Below are 15,503 nucleotides of genomic sequence, written 5' to 3'. Positions count from 1 at the left end.
TGGGAGAGGAAATACTTTAACAATGAATAGCACACTACACACACAATTCAAGCAACTCTCTTTAAGTAATAATAAAAATAACCTGAGCTTTTCCTATTCTTATTCTAAAAGCAGCAACTTATTCAGTACTCACAGACGCCTTTCTTCTTCTTCCTTCCTTCTCCTTTGCTCTTCCTCTTCACGTCTCTTTCTTTCTTTTTCCATTTCCTCCTGGATGCGTCGTAACCTCTCTGCTTCTTCCTCTTGCTGTTTTTTCTTTTGCAGTGCACTCAGAAGCTGCTCTGAGCTTCTAACTAAAGCATCATATTCTTTCATTATTTGTTCCCTAGTCATCATTGTGGTCTGCAAAATGATAATAACAAGAGGCGATAATATTCCTTTGCATTTGTAATTCACTTTAAAAAATAAGTGTATTTAAATATTACATTTGAGAAATGAAAAGTTTTGAGTTACACATGTAGTATACAACCATTCCCCCTTGTCCTATCACAATCCACCCTAGTAAACAGCCGTTCCCCCTCTTGTTCATATGCCCCCTTCAAGCACTGGAAGGCCACAATGAGGTCTCCCCAGAGCCTTCTCTTCTCCAAGCTAAACAAGCCCTGTTCCCTCAACCCTTCTCCGTAGGAGAGGTGCTCCAGCCCTCTGATCATTTTGTCTGTGAGTTTTGCTGGTAAGAGAATATAGAAGCAAATTCAACAAACTAAATTCCATTTACAACCAAGTCTGAAAGAACTCGTAACTGAAATATAAACCTCCTCATTCTGTGATGTTTTAAGTTTCCCTCCTGATTAATAATAAAAGCAATACGTAAATTACTAACAACACCCATCTCACAAGATCAACATAAATTCATACTTTAAATTTTCCAATGGCGATTTTGAAACACAGATAACAGTGATAACATCCACAATTACTTCAGTAACATTCATAAATAATTTAAACAGGATTTAGTAGTTTTTACTGTCCCTGAAAAAAAGATATTTCTACATTTAAATGTCTTTCCTGTAAAAAAATTGAATACTTTGACCTTTTAAATTAAGTTCTCAGAAGATTTCTGTTTTCCTGATAAATATCATACCTTAATTTTGGTCATTGAAGCATCAATTGAATACTCCAGCTCCTTGATCTGCTTGCTTGTCTCTGCCTTCCCCTCTTTCAGAGCACTTACTACTTCATTAAACTTATCAAGTCTCTTCTTCAGTGTACGGACCTTTATCAGACCATCAATGCTGTGAAAGTAAGGAAGTTTATTTGAGATGTTTTCACAAGTCTGTATTTCTAAAACTACCACTACCATTCAACATTAAAGAGGTAAACAGGAAGACAAGTTATGCTTGCAGATAGAGTACACCACCTTGAAATGCAAACATTATCAACATGAACTAACTGAACAGCAAAGGAGCCTTTTACTAACAATCATCATTAATACCAATTATCAGTGACCAGGTCTTTAAGCATATGGGAAAACTGATTTTTTTTATTGCAAGAATCAGTGGTTGGGTCTTTTGTTTTTGTTTGTTTATTTGTTCCATTTTTGGGTTTCTTCTTCATTTTTATTTTTTTTTCCTTTTTTTTTTTTTTTTTATTTTTTCCCCAATAATAAACCATTAGAATCATCACCACTTGAAAATTTTCAGTGGAGTTGAAAAATGTGAGTTGTGCCATTTACAGATCTATAGGGATTAGTCAAGATAAAAACAGGATCCAATCTGGTCAGGGAATCCAGGGTATTTTGCAGCTTCTTAAAGAAGCAATACTAAAGACACTAGATACAAGTTACAACTCTGCAGACACAGTCTTCTTAGAAGTCACTGAAATCAGAAATGCCAAGGACCAAAATGAAACATAATTTTCAAAGGATGTAGAAAAAATATTTTATAGGAAATCCACTAATAAAGAACAGAAATCCAGATCTCTACCAAAGAGAAAAAGGTGTCAGCAATGCTTAATGACTACTTTTTTTTTTTTCCCCCATCAATACTCCATGCAATCAGATTACAGCTAATGAAATTATTTGATTTAAAGAAGAGGCAGAATAGAACACAATTATTATGATAAACATATATATATATATATACCTATAAAGGAAGGTATTTATGAGTAAAGGGCAAAAATTCATGAGTTTAAATTGCTTAGAGAGACTTACTAAGTACTCCCAATAATTACACTTCCATGAAAGGATTTTATGAACAGAACCAAACAAATATCTCTTAAGAAATCCTCAGATTTACAGAATCATACAGCCATAATATGGCTTGAGTTGGAAGGATCCTCTAAACACCATCTAGTTCCAACCCCCTGTAATAGACAATGACAGCACCCACCAAGTCAGGCTGCCCAGGGCCACATCCAACCTGGCCTTGAGTGCCTCCAGAGATGGGGCACCCACAGCTTCTCTGGGCAGCTGTGACAGGGCCTCATTACAAAAAAAATGAAGTCTTTCTTATTCCTGATTTTGGCTATGAAGTCACTTAGGCTATTCATCCTTGACAAAGACAGGTAGAACAGAGCATCTCTCAGAGTCTCCTTCCATCATACTTTGCGTCATTCTAGGGCTTCAGATACAGTTAGCCATGTATAGTACACCTCTGTACTCGTTTCAGTTGGGACACAGTTAATTTTCTTCACAGTGTCTGGTACAATGCTGTGTTTTGGTATAGGGAAAAAAACAATGTTGGTAACACACCAGTGTGTTAATTGTTGCTAAGCAGTGCTGAACAAAGCCAAGGTCACTTCAGTTTTTCAGCTTTTGGTAATGTCCTGCTAGTGCGGGGATCTTGGAGGCATAAGGAGCTGAGAGGGGACAGAACCAGGACAGTTGATCTAATCTGGCCAAAAGGATATTCTATATCATATAACATCATGTAAAATAAATGTTTAAAAATTGAGGGGAATTGGCCTGGAGGACAGCTGCTGCTCAAGAGCTGGCTGGACATTAATCAGCAGGCAGTCAGCAATTGCATTGTGCATTCTACTTTGTAAAAAAAATATGTGTGTGTGTATACATACATATTACATATATATATATATATATATATAAATATATATATATATATATATATATATATAAGCTGTTATTTTTCCCTTCTTCATTTTCTGTCTCAGTAAATAGTTTTTATCTCAACTCATGAATCCCTCTTTGTTGTCTATCCCAATTCTCTCCTCCATTCCACTGGGATTGTGGAGTGGGCAAATGAATGTATGGTGCTTAGCTACTTGCTGGGTTAAACCACAACAATCTCTTTTTTACATTCATAAAAATGTATTAAAGTATCCGTTTTCTTCAACCCAGGAATATCCTCTTACCGTGGTTTGTGTTTCCTCTTGCAAAGCCACATACGAATAGTCTTTTGTATTTTGATGCAGGCACTAGCTCGGTATTTTATCTTATTTTTCACTGTAAACACACAAGAGATACTGAGTCTCAATGGTTTAAATAATTTAACACAACTCCTATATTCCTCATATACTTGTAGCTACAGTATGTAGACTACATGTACTTTGAGAGCCAGGTCAAACACATAAAACACAGCAGACAACAGAATTCACAATCCTGAATGAGGAGCCCCATAAGGGCTCCCACAGTAATAATTCAGCATAAAAGGAAAAAAAATCCCCAAATAAAATCATTACCACCACCAATCTTTATTTCTCACTGCTTTAGTTCTACTCCTCACCAGAAGCTGAGCAGGCCAAGCACTTACAAACTACCTATCAGTAGTGCTGGGCACTTACTTGCTTTATTGACAGTATTTGCACAAGTGGAGATGTTTGCTCCATTATGCATGTCAGTGCTTCCAAGCCTGCAGCTTTTGTCTAGAGGTAACCTTTATGCAGGTGCCTTCCAGGTTGTCAGCTGGGAGTACAGCTCTTGCTCTTTCCAGCTGATATAGAAGTCTCTTCCTCCACAAGTCCTGTGACTGCTAGCTACTTCTGAGCAGGTGTTTACCCATACATTAGTGAGCACCCAAGCATATCAGATACCAGAGATTAGAGGATGCAACCCACCACTACTTTTACAAACCTTTGCTTGAAGCCCTTATATGTCCCCAGCACGTAGGATACAAAATCTCATCAGCCTTGAAAGCAAATTAGTCAGACCTCAGTACAGAAGCACCTGCCATACATGCTCTTGGCCACATTTAATGGAGGTTATAATTGCTTTGTTGTATTTTCAACAAATACTTTAGTTCAACATAAAATACATACGTTTAATCACTGAGAGAGAACACCATTGAACTTTTTTCCAGCGACTGCAGATGAGCCAGTGATTCACTCTTTTAACTAGCTCTGCTAAGTGATCTGGATCAGACTTCATTATCTGATCAAACTCTGCAAACTAAATACAAAACCAGTTTTACAAATGAGGAGAACAGAGAGTGTTACATATTATTACTAAAGAGCACATTGAATTCAAATGGTAACATATTTTTAACATCACCATTATATTAGCTATCAATTAATTCAAGAGTGTGCATGTCTGGCATCTTTAACGACAACAGGAATAAGTACTGCTTTGTTTTTAATTCATCTGCTACACTGCATTTTGCATAATGTATTAATTAATCGTCATTAAAAAAATTTATTGCTTAATTTTTAAAAAATAATTTGTTTATCCACTTCCTGAATACTTACTCTGACCTTCCACATCTACAAGACACCTGTAACTCTGTAATGTGGGGGAAAGCACTTCCCAGTTTTTAATTTTTGTATGAGTCCAACTCAAGTAAATCTTTTCTGAAAGTCCTGCTCTTCTACTTTTTGACATTTATCAGACAATAAGGGCATTCTTCTAGGAGTACAAAAGTTTTTCCTTTCTATTTACAATAGCTTTCTACTTCTTTCTCTGCACAGAAGCAGCAATGCTCAGAATCATATCTCATCTACAATGATTTTAGTAGAAAATATTATTCATTTGCTCTGATTTCCTCTTTAAATATTCAACAAAATGATCTTAAGTGACTGGTACAGCATCTGGGCAACGTGTGGCATATAATCATTGCTTCAGGAATACAGCAGCATTAGCAATGATACTATGAAATCAACTTCCAGTAACATTAGTGCTGATTTTTTTGAACAGATTTATGAATAGTATTTATGAACAACCCTCGGCAAACTTATTTTAGTTGGTCAAGCTTTCAGCAGGGCACTGAATAACACCACCTCTAGAAGTTCCTCTCTTCCAATCCAAATTATTCTACAATTCATATCCAAGTAGTACAAGAGAAACCTTACCTTGCCAGGTCTAAAAAAAACCTTGGTTAACCCAAATTTGTAATCAATTTCATTCAGTCCCAAAGCTTTAAATAGTGCCTGAAAAACAGCAAACAGGTTGATATTTTGCCTCCTTCAAGATAACACAACAGTATATTTTCAATCTTAAGTAATAGCAAAGAAGAATTAATTTCTCTCTTACCTTGCAAAAGAGTCTGGGATCCAGTCGCGCCAATTTTTCAGGCAAATATTTCTTGTACATATTATATAGTTCATGAAATGAAGCTCGTGAAGGGAAACCACCTTGCATCAAATCCAGAACAGACACCATTCCTAAATACATAGAAACACGTGCACAAAAGTGAGCATCAGTAAAACTGAGAGACTGTTCAGAGATGCAAACAAAAATTTCAGCTGGGACTCAATTTAGCCTCTGACATACAATCATTCACAAGAAGTTAACACTGAACACGTGAGTAGAGTCTGAACAACCTCTCCCTATCTGAGATGTAAGCAACATCCTGTCATAGAAAGCATTATTTTTTTCCTGGTCATTCTTCCTTTTTAGCAGACTTGGTATTTTATAATTCATTTTTTAAGAAAGAAAGAAATGACGCCCAACCAGGCTTTTATTTTTAGCACACAAATGATATTTTTGAGATGTGGTACAGATATAGCATAAAATGCAAATGCTGTGCAAGAACATTTTGTGCTCTTGCATTACTAGTTATCAGCTGGTAAGATGCAGTTTTAATGATCCAAATCCTGTTACTACATTTTAGCTGTACCTACCTAGAGCATCAGTAAAGCAGACACAAAGTGAAAAAAAGCTCCAAATCACTTCAAGCAGCACAGGCTATACCAGGTTTTGTCCACTGCTTCATAATGCTAGCAATGGTATTTACATGAACACATACATGGAAAAATGGACTTGTAAGGCTGTTGTAAACTGCAATTGTTATGGTAGGAGAAGAGAGTTTTTTGGGTTTTTTTTTCTGACAAGTGTTATTAACCTGAAGAAATCCACTGATGAATACTGTACGTGGAATTCTAACTGTTGAAAAATTGTTAAGCTTTTGTGCTGGTAACACGTGGGCTAGTCAAAATACCAGCTGCAGAACCTGGAAACATCTCAACTTCAGAAAGACAAAAAAAAAAAAAAAATTGAACTCAAGCCACCATGTATACAAAAATACAGAAAAGAGGAAAAATAAATATTGAAAGTACTTTTGTCAAAAACCACCCTATGGAGAACAGCAATACCAGCACTTTTAATTCCTAAATAATCTTTGGGAAAGCTAATTAAAATCAATGGAAAAAACAGTTGATGGACATTAGAATGACTTTCCTTACAAAGATCAGACATTACAGCTGCTAAGATCAATTTCTTCTGGATGTTACTGACAAAAAAAAGAACAAATTGCAGCACATCTAAATATCTATTCACGTGGTTATAAACAAGCTACCTTCTAGAAATCAACTATAAAGCAAGGAAATAGAGCTTTCATCTCACATATTTCAAATTTTGGTCAATCTATAATGTTTAAATTAATAAACAGAGGGAAATGCTACCTGAACACTGAAGCTGGGAGAGGATCTGTCCTCCTTCAAAATGGTGACTTGTCATCTTTAAATTAGGTTTGATGCAGCGAATAAAGCTAGATCCCTGTTATCAAAACAACAAGTTAGCAAAATCTAACATTTTGAAACCTGAAATAAGTTAGTCATTTAAGAATTACTGGAGGGTGGTGAAAAGGAAAGAAATGAAATAATGGTCTTCTAAAAAGAAACTTTGACATTCTTTTACTCTCACATATCTTTTCGACAGTCTAGCCTTAGTCTTAACGTAACAAACTTTTGAGCTTTCATTTGACTGCTTTTCTTACCACTAGTACAATTCAGGATGTAGCAGCCCAGATTCTGCTGCACTTCTTATCTTCTCCACAGCAATATCACCTAAACACCTCAGTTTTCCAGAGATCACATGCTACCACTCTGATGACGCTGGAATCATGCCAGGTGAACCTGACCTTCCTTTCTCGTAAATTTCAGTTCTTACAATTTCTTTAGGCTCATGCCTTTGCTCTCCCTTCCTGCACATTGTTCCCATCTGCTCTTACAAGTACCACCTCCATAATTTTGACCACTGCTTTCTCTGATCATTCATAGTCATTCTCTCTTTAAGGAAGAGTGAAATAAGGCATTCTCGTTATAATTGCTTTAATGCAGTCTGGAGACAGAAAGTAATAATTTATTGTCTATCTTCTAAACAAAAATCTCTAAATATTTTGCAAATTATTCATCAATGATTAAATGATTCATCAGTGGAGGGAAATTAAACTGAGAAAAATGGAGACTGCAGCTCAGGCAGTTTCAATGTTTTATTTATTTATTTATTTTTACCTATGTTGTATAATTTCCATTCCACATCTTTTTTTTTTTTTTTAATGATTTTTGGGTCTTTTTGCTTTTTCAAGAAAGCAAATTATATTCATGAAATAATATTCCTCACCTCCAGAGCAGGATACTTTAAAGGTGCAATATAAATGCAAACTATTAAGCATTATGGACAGCTACTACCTTATTTATATGAGGTAATGGACAATTTGTTTCAGAAAATTATAGACCTACATCTCTGTATATACTTACAGTACTGTGAAGCTTCTCAAGAAGCAAATTTAACTGAGTCTGTAAAAGAAAACAGGTATTTCAATTGTCTTGCCATGACAACCACAGAAACATATGCACAAAATAGTGATATGGCATTACTGCATGCATGTGTATTGTTAGTAAACCAAACAGAACTGATAAATCAAACATTCACATTTTTTAACAGACAAAATCATGCAAGAGTGCATGAATGGTTCTGAAGAAACTGCTTGCGTTTAATTGAACAACACCTCCATGTGTCACCAGTTATTTACTGTAATATAATTGTCATAAATAAGTGCAAGTTTTTGTTGGAAAATAAAGGAAATAATGTCTGTGTAATACAATTATAAAGGAAATGAGACTGACAGCAATAATTAAAAAAAATAAAATTTGTGAAAGCCCAGATTTCATCTTTAACGAGTACTTGTAGTTAGATAACACAAAAAACAGATATGAAATATGCTCAGCTTTTTTCTTCTTTTTTTTCAAAGGTATATTGGCTTGAGAATCTAAGTCAAAAGTTATTTCAACACATGAATCTGCATAATGTATTTTAATTCCAAACTTACACATTTTTAATTCTGTATTGATGACAACAATGTAGTCATCAATAGTTTTAACTACATTTACTGAAGCTGTATTGTGATTAACAGGAGGCAAGAGTACAGGATCACCAGATACTTAGGATACCAAGAGAAACCATCACTATTAAATATAAATTAGGAGGGACTTAAGTATTCCAGAACTACGTCAGAAAAATGGTTACACTTTTATTATATGGGTATGTCTATTCTACTACATATATGACTGTTGTATCAGCCTTTCTAGCTTACTAGCAAACGTTAAGCATATAGGCTGAAGTAAAACAAAATTCTAACCATCCTAACAGATTCCTCATTTTCCATGCTGGCACAAAAAAAAGGAAAGGAACTGATTTTTGACTGATTTTTTTTTAAAAAACCTGATGTTTCAATTACCTTGAGTCCAGGAAATCACATTTGTCTTAGCAATATGCATCACCTACAGCTGTTAGTCTTCCTTCCCGTGGATAAAATTTTTTATGCTTCATGGATATAGTTAGAAAGACAAGGAGTTTCACAAGAGGTATGACAAACACCAATAACCTCCTGCTCAGTGCTCACATACTCTTTGTATCTGCTCTGGACGCAATCATTATGTTTTCTTAAGTTGGAAATTCTTGATTTTGGAGAGTAACGTTTATTTTCATTAAGAATTATGGTTCTGGTTGAAGAAAAATACCCCTTCCTTATATTCCATGACTTCACAAGAAATAAGCCACAGCCTCTTTCAGGCAAATTTCACTGATGATTACATGAATAAGGTATATTGCTAAAACTGCTCTTTGAATTATCACAATTTAATCCATTACTGATGCATTAAGATAAAACCATCCCAAAGATTGTACATGTCTTATGAACTAATTCATTATCATTTCCTCAACTAGTTTCTGTGAATTAAAATTGATTAGTTATAAGGAAGGGATGTTTAAAGTGCTTTGTAAAAAACAAGTCCCTGTATCAGCTAAAAATTGTTGTATTTAGAAGAATTCAAGACTTGCTGACATACTGGCAGGCTATGAATTCTTGTTCTTACAAATATGCAATTTCTATTCAGATAACAGAATTTATTTTGGCAACACCTAACGTGAAATTATCAAGGCTATTAGTGTTCATCAATAGTACATGTTGTGTCTGGGAAGGTAACAGTGAATGAATTACTGAAATTAACACATACATTCAAAATGCCATGGAAGTTGGAAACACGGAAAGAACTATAGATTGATGGGCCAGATCCAAAAAGGACTTTCAGTCACGTTCTATGTGCAGAAGTGAACGAGAAAATCCAAAATGCAATCCAAGAAGTTCCTTCACAATTGTTGCCCAACTTAAATGCCTCTGTTTTATTTCAGCCTTTCTTGGACAACTGTATCTTTCACATTTCCACATTTACAGCAAGTGGGATGCTAAATCCAAGAGGAACTGAAAACTGAGGTGGAAGAAAGTGGAAATTATCTCAAAGATCCCAGTTGCTTTAATTTTGAAAATGCAATTACAAAAAAAGCAATGAATTCAGCTTCATATCAAACAGATGTGCAGTTGCAGGGCTTGCTTAGCAGGCGGCATATCTGCAGGTAATTCTGTTTTCCATTCTGTCTTCTGCTCATGCATTTTACATTAAATCAATTGCTGTAGTTTAATTCTTCTAATCGCAATGTAATAAGAAGGAGAAGGACATAATAAAAGCAAAATTCAAGAGAGCAGGATGCCCAATATTAAAGTTTTATACCAAAACTACTACCTTATAAACCAGCTCTCTCTCTTATGCTTACTGGCTCCACCAGAATTTTATTTTTGTCTATGTAACAGCCCATCTCCAGAAGGATCTCAGGAGAATTCCCTCTGCTAGACTGACCAATAACTTGGTGAAAGAGAATAAATGTATTGAGATAAAACACTGAATATAGATCTGAAGCAGAACATGGTTGCTATACAAAAAGTATGTGCTAGTACCATATCCTTCTTTTTATTCCAGCTTCTGCATTCTTCAAGAACAGTTCTAAAAACTAAGCCACAGGATACAATTACGTAAAAAGGTCCCAACTCAGTATATAACATAACTTAACATGGAACAGAAATGCAGAAACACTCTTTTGCTATTGGCAAGATCCCACTCTACTTGTACGTTTCTGGACTGTCTAAGATATCTGCTTTCACCAGGAGGACTCTAGGAATGTGGTTTGGGGTTTTAAGTGCCTTAAGTTAGGTAGCATACAAAAAATGTTGCAACACTTTATTTGAAGGCATGTAAATCCTTCATTGGATCTGGCCCAGATATGTTGAGAAGAGCCCTTGCTGAAATTGCAGCAGCTCTGTCAACAATAAAACCATGAGATTGAAAAAGTTACCTGCGGCCCATGGTTGTGCCTGCTTTTCCTCTCTTAATTCCCCTATAGTTCTCTTTCTAGACATCCTGAGCTGGAATAGTCCAGCTAAAATAAAATGCTGAATGAGAAAAGGATGCAGAAAACATTTGGAGAAGACAAGGTATGAAGGTCAGCTTTACAACGAGCAGAAGAAAGGAGAAAATGAGGAGAAGCATCAGATTCAGGTATCGAGAAAGGAAACATTCAGCACAATGAACATATTTCTGTGAAAACCATGACTACCAATATTTTAAGAGGAAAAACAGTGGTTAGGTTAGGCACTGAATTTTGAACATAATAAACTGCAGCCAATTCATCTTACACAGTTAAGACAGGATGGAGGAACATCTTCTGCCACATTTACAAATCCTGAAAGTCCACTGAATTCAAATTTAGACCAAGATCTATGTGGCTTTGCAGTCTTGACTTCTGAATTACTGCAAAAACTCTGTAAGAACTATTGTAAAAGATGTTTTGACAGAAATTTGAATGTACTGTTCTCTTATATTTCAGTAGGGGAAGAAAAAAAAAAAAAGAGTATTCAACAAATTCTTTGTTGTATGAATCCCAGATAACCACTAGTTCTCCCATCCTTAGGTTCTACTTGTTTCAGGTAATTTAGAAATGGCATGCATTACAAGAAAACAGATTATATGCTATATTATATTACCTTGAATTTGTTTCCCACACTGATGAAACTAAGTTTCCCAGCTTTTTGTTTGGGATCTTTGTTGTTATTAGTGTTGGATTCAAACAGCTGCCGAACAAACTTGTCCTTGGATTCACATATAAGAGATTCAAGTGACATGTGCAAAGCATCATTATTTTTTTCCACAAATTGTGTCTGAAAAGAAAAGCCAAGAAATAACAGCAATTAGTCTAGCTGCCCCAATGATTGAAGGAAAATTAACAAAAAACAAAGCTTCATTCAAAAGTCAAGAAGAATACTTCAGGTAAGTATTTTCATGTTATTTCAAACTTTTCAACTGCATACACAAAGTAATGAAACAGACAGAAAAGAATATTACTGGAATCATGAAACAAATCATTATCCTAACCCCTTATTTTTTCAGACATTACATTTCAGTATTGAATGTTTCAATGTTTTTGTATGATGATTTATCATAAAAACATACAACCATCCAGATAGCATCTGAGGATTACAACTTCAGACTTTTCATATTCTTACATGAATAATTCTATTGCCAGAAGAAATGGAAAAGTATGACACGTGACTTTTAGCATAGAATAAACAGGCACTGATCACAAGGACAAGTAATGTACTGAAAAGTTACCCTTTAGTCAAGCACTTCTACATTACATAGTACATTCCCCCCTCCAGATGCAAACTTCTGTTCACGTAAGATTTGTAGTAGATCAAAGATCAACATATTTAATTTTCATACTGTTACCTATAGATTTATAAGTAGCTCCTATACAAAATATGTCAACAGAAGCCCTTCATTTGAGAAATTAAAATGAAATTAAAATTAAAACAAACTACTTGTGAATTTCCTTCTGATGAAAGGAATGTCACTGTCTTTTCTTTTCTTTTCTTTTCTTTTCTTTTCTTTTCTTTTCTTTTCTTTTCTTTTCTTTTCTTTTCTTTTCTTTTCTTTTCTTTTCTTTTCTTTTCTTTTCTTTTCTTTTCTTTTCTTTTCTTTTCTTTTCTTTACCAATAAACACCACAGAGTATTAGAAATCATAACAGAAATAACTGACTTCTTTTTGCTTAAATAAAATTACCGTCTCGTAGCATACTGCTCCTGCAAAATGCCGGATAATAAAGCCTTCATCATCTCTGATATTTCTGTGAACGGCCAGTTTAGACTTCCTAGGGATCTGGAATTAAGAATTTGAATTATAAAGAAGAACCAAATTACACCAGAAAGTAAGAAAAATTTATGGCTAAGACATCATCATGATTTTGCCAGGAGCACTAAATGTTGAAAGTAATGCTTCTTGCAGCACAGTTGTGAGGGCCACTACTATTTCTATTCAAACAAAAATATTTGAAAAAAAGCCTGCTTTCATTCTCATTCACACAGTCAGAGACCTCAAATTCAAAACAGAAGAAGAACAGGATTGCTAAGAGCACCTAGTCAAGTTTCTTTTTGCCTTTCCCCAACAATTTCTGTTTCAATTATTTTGCAGCTGGTGACAAGTTGATGAACAGCCTTGTCATATGAATAAGATTAGACTGAAGCTTAAAATGCTTTTAAAGGGTATATACGCATACTGACAAGAACTTTTCATTACATGGGAACCTAAGTAAACAAGCTAAAGAAAGAAATTTAAGAAAAGTAAAGGGTTGGCAATTTTCTTTGGCTCCCTTTGTCTGCATATTTTTCAGCAGGGATTTCCCCCCCCCCTTCTTTTTTCTTTTTCTTTTTTTTTTTTTGGCATTTCAACAGAAGTTATGTACAAAGTTGCACAGATTTACATAAACCTTCCACAGAGTGCTGTACACTAAAGAATTAACAACAACAAATTTCACCTTGTGTGTTACTCATTTTCATGACCTAAGTGCGATAGATATTTCTTGCAAATCAAACATTCTCTAGAGCAAGCAAGCAATTTTGGAAAGGAGCAACAAAACAGCTAATCTGATATTAAAAAAATCTAAATTAAAATGTATTTTTGTTTCTTTGTCATGCATTACACACTAACAAATCTGAAATATAAGTGAAGAATATGGCTTTACTTCCTACAGGATATTAGAATTCCTAGAAGACTTAAAAGCCTTTTATGAACTTTTCAACAAACACAATAACCAAACTTGTCCTTAACAAAAGCACACAGATCTGCATGCAGTGTGGTATGGAATTTCTAAGGAAAGGTTTTCATTAAATTGAGTGTTACTATCAACCGTTTCAAGAACTGTTTTATTAAAAGACGACAGCCAGCACAAATAACCTACAGAGAGTCTGAAATGGTCCTTGTGTTTTTGGTGCACAACTGAAGTGAAATGCTGGTCACTCGGTTGAGGAAGACGATTTTCTTCATCCAAAATATCCAGCACACCTATTAATTTTGCTTCAATCAAATCTGTTAAAAAAACAAAGTATGTTCAAAATTGAATGTCACATACCAGAACTGAACATTGCAAATGTAAAATGCTACTGATCTTCTTCTTTATAACTATACTGGAAAAGCTGTTAACACAAAAATTCATTAATTTAATTCTATAAATTTGATTTGTTGATTTAATCAAGATTCTATAGCAAGTTCTAGTTATATCACAAGAAAGACAGGGCAAAGAGATAAGGCAAGGATTGTTTGATTTTTACTACTGGTCTCAAGCTCAATATAATCCTCTAACTCCCACAAGGTGTGAAAATGTGGTATGAGCATAGGTCTTTATCAGGTAATTGCTTGTAACAGATAACTGCTACCACTGGCCTGGACCAATACCTTAAACAAAGTCATATTTTTACAGAAACCACGTGTATTTTTCTCACTCAGTTCAAAAGGCAGTAGAAAATCCTTTTCTCCTGATTATACAGTAACAGAAATAAAGCATAAGTGGTGTGGTTTAATCTGGTCACACTTTTATTAATTTACCTAAGAATAATTCATACAATGAAGAAACATAAAATTTGTGGTAGGGTGACATGGAATAGTAAAAGAGGTCGCGACACGATAACAACATTTTTAGGAGCAGGCTTACACATGCATTACTAAATCACTAGAAGAGATATGGTTTGCATTCATGAAAGCCACATATTTCCTGTTGCTATATTTTTATTCCCTCCTCCAGATATTTCTCTATTTCTTTTTCACAGGATGGCTAAGAGGGTTTGCTTGACAAGAGCTATGTTTAGTGAAGTCAGCAGTACCATCTGTACGGTCCTACCCCACAAAGTGAAAACTTCTCCAGCAGAGCTACAGAAACTTAAAGAAGCCAACATTTTGCAACAGATCTTGAATTCTGCCACTAAATCCTCTGCTCAGTCAGGACCAACTAGTTACCACAAACTGCTGTAAATGCAAAAGCAAGATGAAATTCTCTTCAAAATACACCACTTTGGAGAACATACAGGAAAAAAAGGTAATTTCAAGTGCCCCTGGCATTACAATCTGTGCAAACCTAAGAGCAACAGTAACATCCGCAGCCTGTTGCCTCTACTTCATTTTGCTTCTTTGCTGATTGGCTCACCAAAAAAAGAAAAAGAACAAAACAAAACAAGGGTTGTTTGGGTTTTGTTTTTTAATTCCTTGAACTTTTTCTCCCAGACACCCTCACATCCTTCTTTATTTTATATTTTAGGCATTCTGAATAGCTTGATAAGAAAATGCCCAAGAAATTAACTTGTTACTACAGTTACTACAGTTACTGCACACTGTAGGACAACACAGATCCATTACCATATGGAAATGCAACACCAGAAGAAGTTAAAAGAAATTACCACATTTCAACAGTGATTAAGAACATGAAAATGCTAACCTTACCTTGTAGCCTAAAGCTGTTAGCTACTGTTAGCTTCTTTTCAAGATGATGCTAATGAATAGCTTGATATTTCAAGAAATACATACCTATACAGTCCTGATTATCTACATAGCGTACTTCATTAACCCCCAGGCCTTCTTTTTGGTAAAGTTCTTGTTCCTTTATGAAGAAAAAAAAAGGAATAACACTAAAAGAGGAAACATCACACGTGACATATTTTTTACCCACAAAAACAGAGCA

At 34.9% G+C, this 15,503-nt stretch overlaps 1 protein-coding gene across 8 annotated transcripts in view; it reads right to left on the bottom strand.

Annotated features, from left to right (window-relative positions):
- The window catches only part of MYO6 (myosin VI), a 100,005-nt gene that overhangs the window by 21,434 nt on the left and 63,068 nt on the right, over positions 1 to 15,503 (bottom strand). For 5 of the 8 annotated variants that reach the window (XM_052699991.1, XM_052699913.1, XM_052700077.1 and 2 more), the window contains exons 15-26: positions 15,350 to 15,422; positions 13,734 to 13,861; positions 12,560 to 12,655; positions 11,484 to 11,657; positions 7,867 to 7,905; positions 6,790 to 6,883; positions 5,420 to 5,550; positions 5,239 to 5,316; positions 4,213 to 4,342; positions 3,310 to 3,400; positions 1,082 to 1,232; positions 134 to 342 (exon numbers count right to left, since the gene is read on the bottom strand). In XM_052699991.1, the coding sequence (XP_052555951.1) occupies positions 134 to 342; positions 1,082 to 1,232; positions 3,310 to 3,400; positions 4,213 to 4,342; positions 5,239 to 5,316; positions 5,420 to 5,550; positions 6,790 to 6,883; positions 7,867 to 7,905; positions 11,484 to 11,657; positions 12,560 to 12,655; positions 13,734 to 13,861; positions 15,350 to 15,422 (1,394 nt within the window). Of the gene's footprint in view, positions 1 to 133; positions 343 to 1,081; positions 1,233 to 3,309; positions 3,401 to 4,212; positions 4,343 to 5,238; positions 5,317 to 5,419; positions 5,551 to 6,789; positions 6,884 to 7,866; positions 7,906 to 10,795; positions 10,948 to 11,483; positions 11,658 to 12,559; positions 12,656 to 13,733; positions 13,862 to 15,349; positions 15,423 to 15,503 lie in introns of those variants that run through there. The other 3 variants (XR_008210455.1, XR_008210456.1, XR_008210457.1) reach the window with 3 other exon arrangements.

Source organism: Tympanuchus pallidicinctus, unplaced genomic scaffold, assembly GCF_026119805.1.
Source record: "Tympanuchus pallidicinctus isolate F22 unplaced genomic scaffold, pur_lepc_1.0 scaffold1, whole genome shotgun sequence".
In the NCBI taxonomy this organism is placed as follows: Eukaryota; Metazoa; Chordata; class Aves; order Galliformes; family Phasianidae; genus Tympanuchus; species Tympanuchus pallidicinctus.
This window is presented reverse-complemented; position numbering and strand designations above follow the sequence as displayed.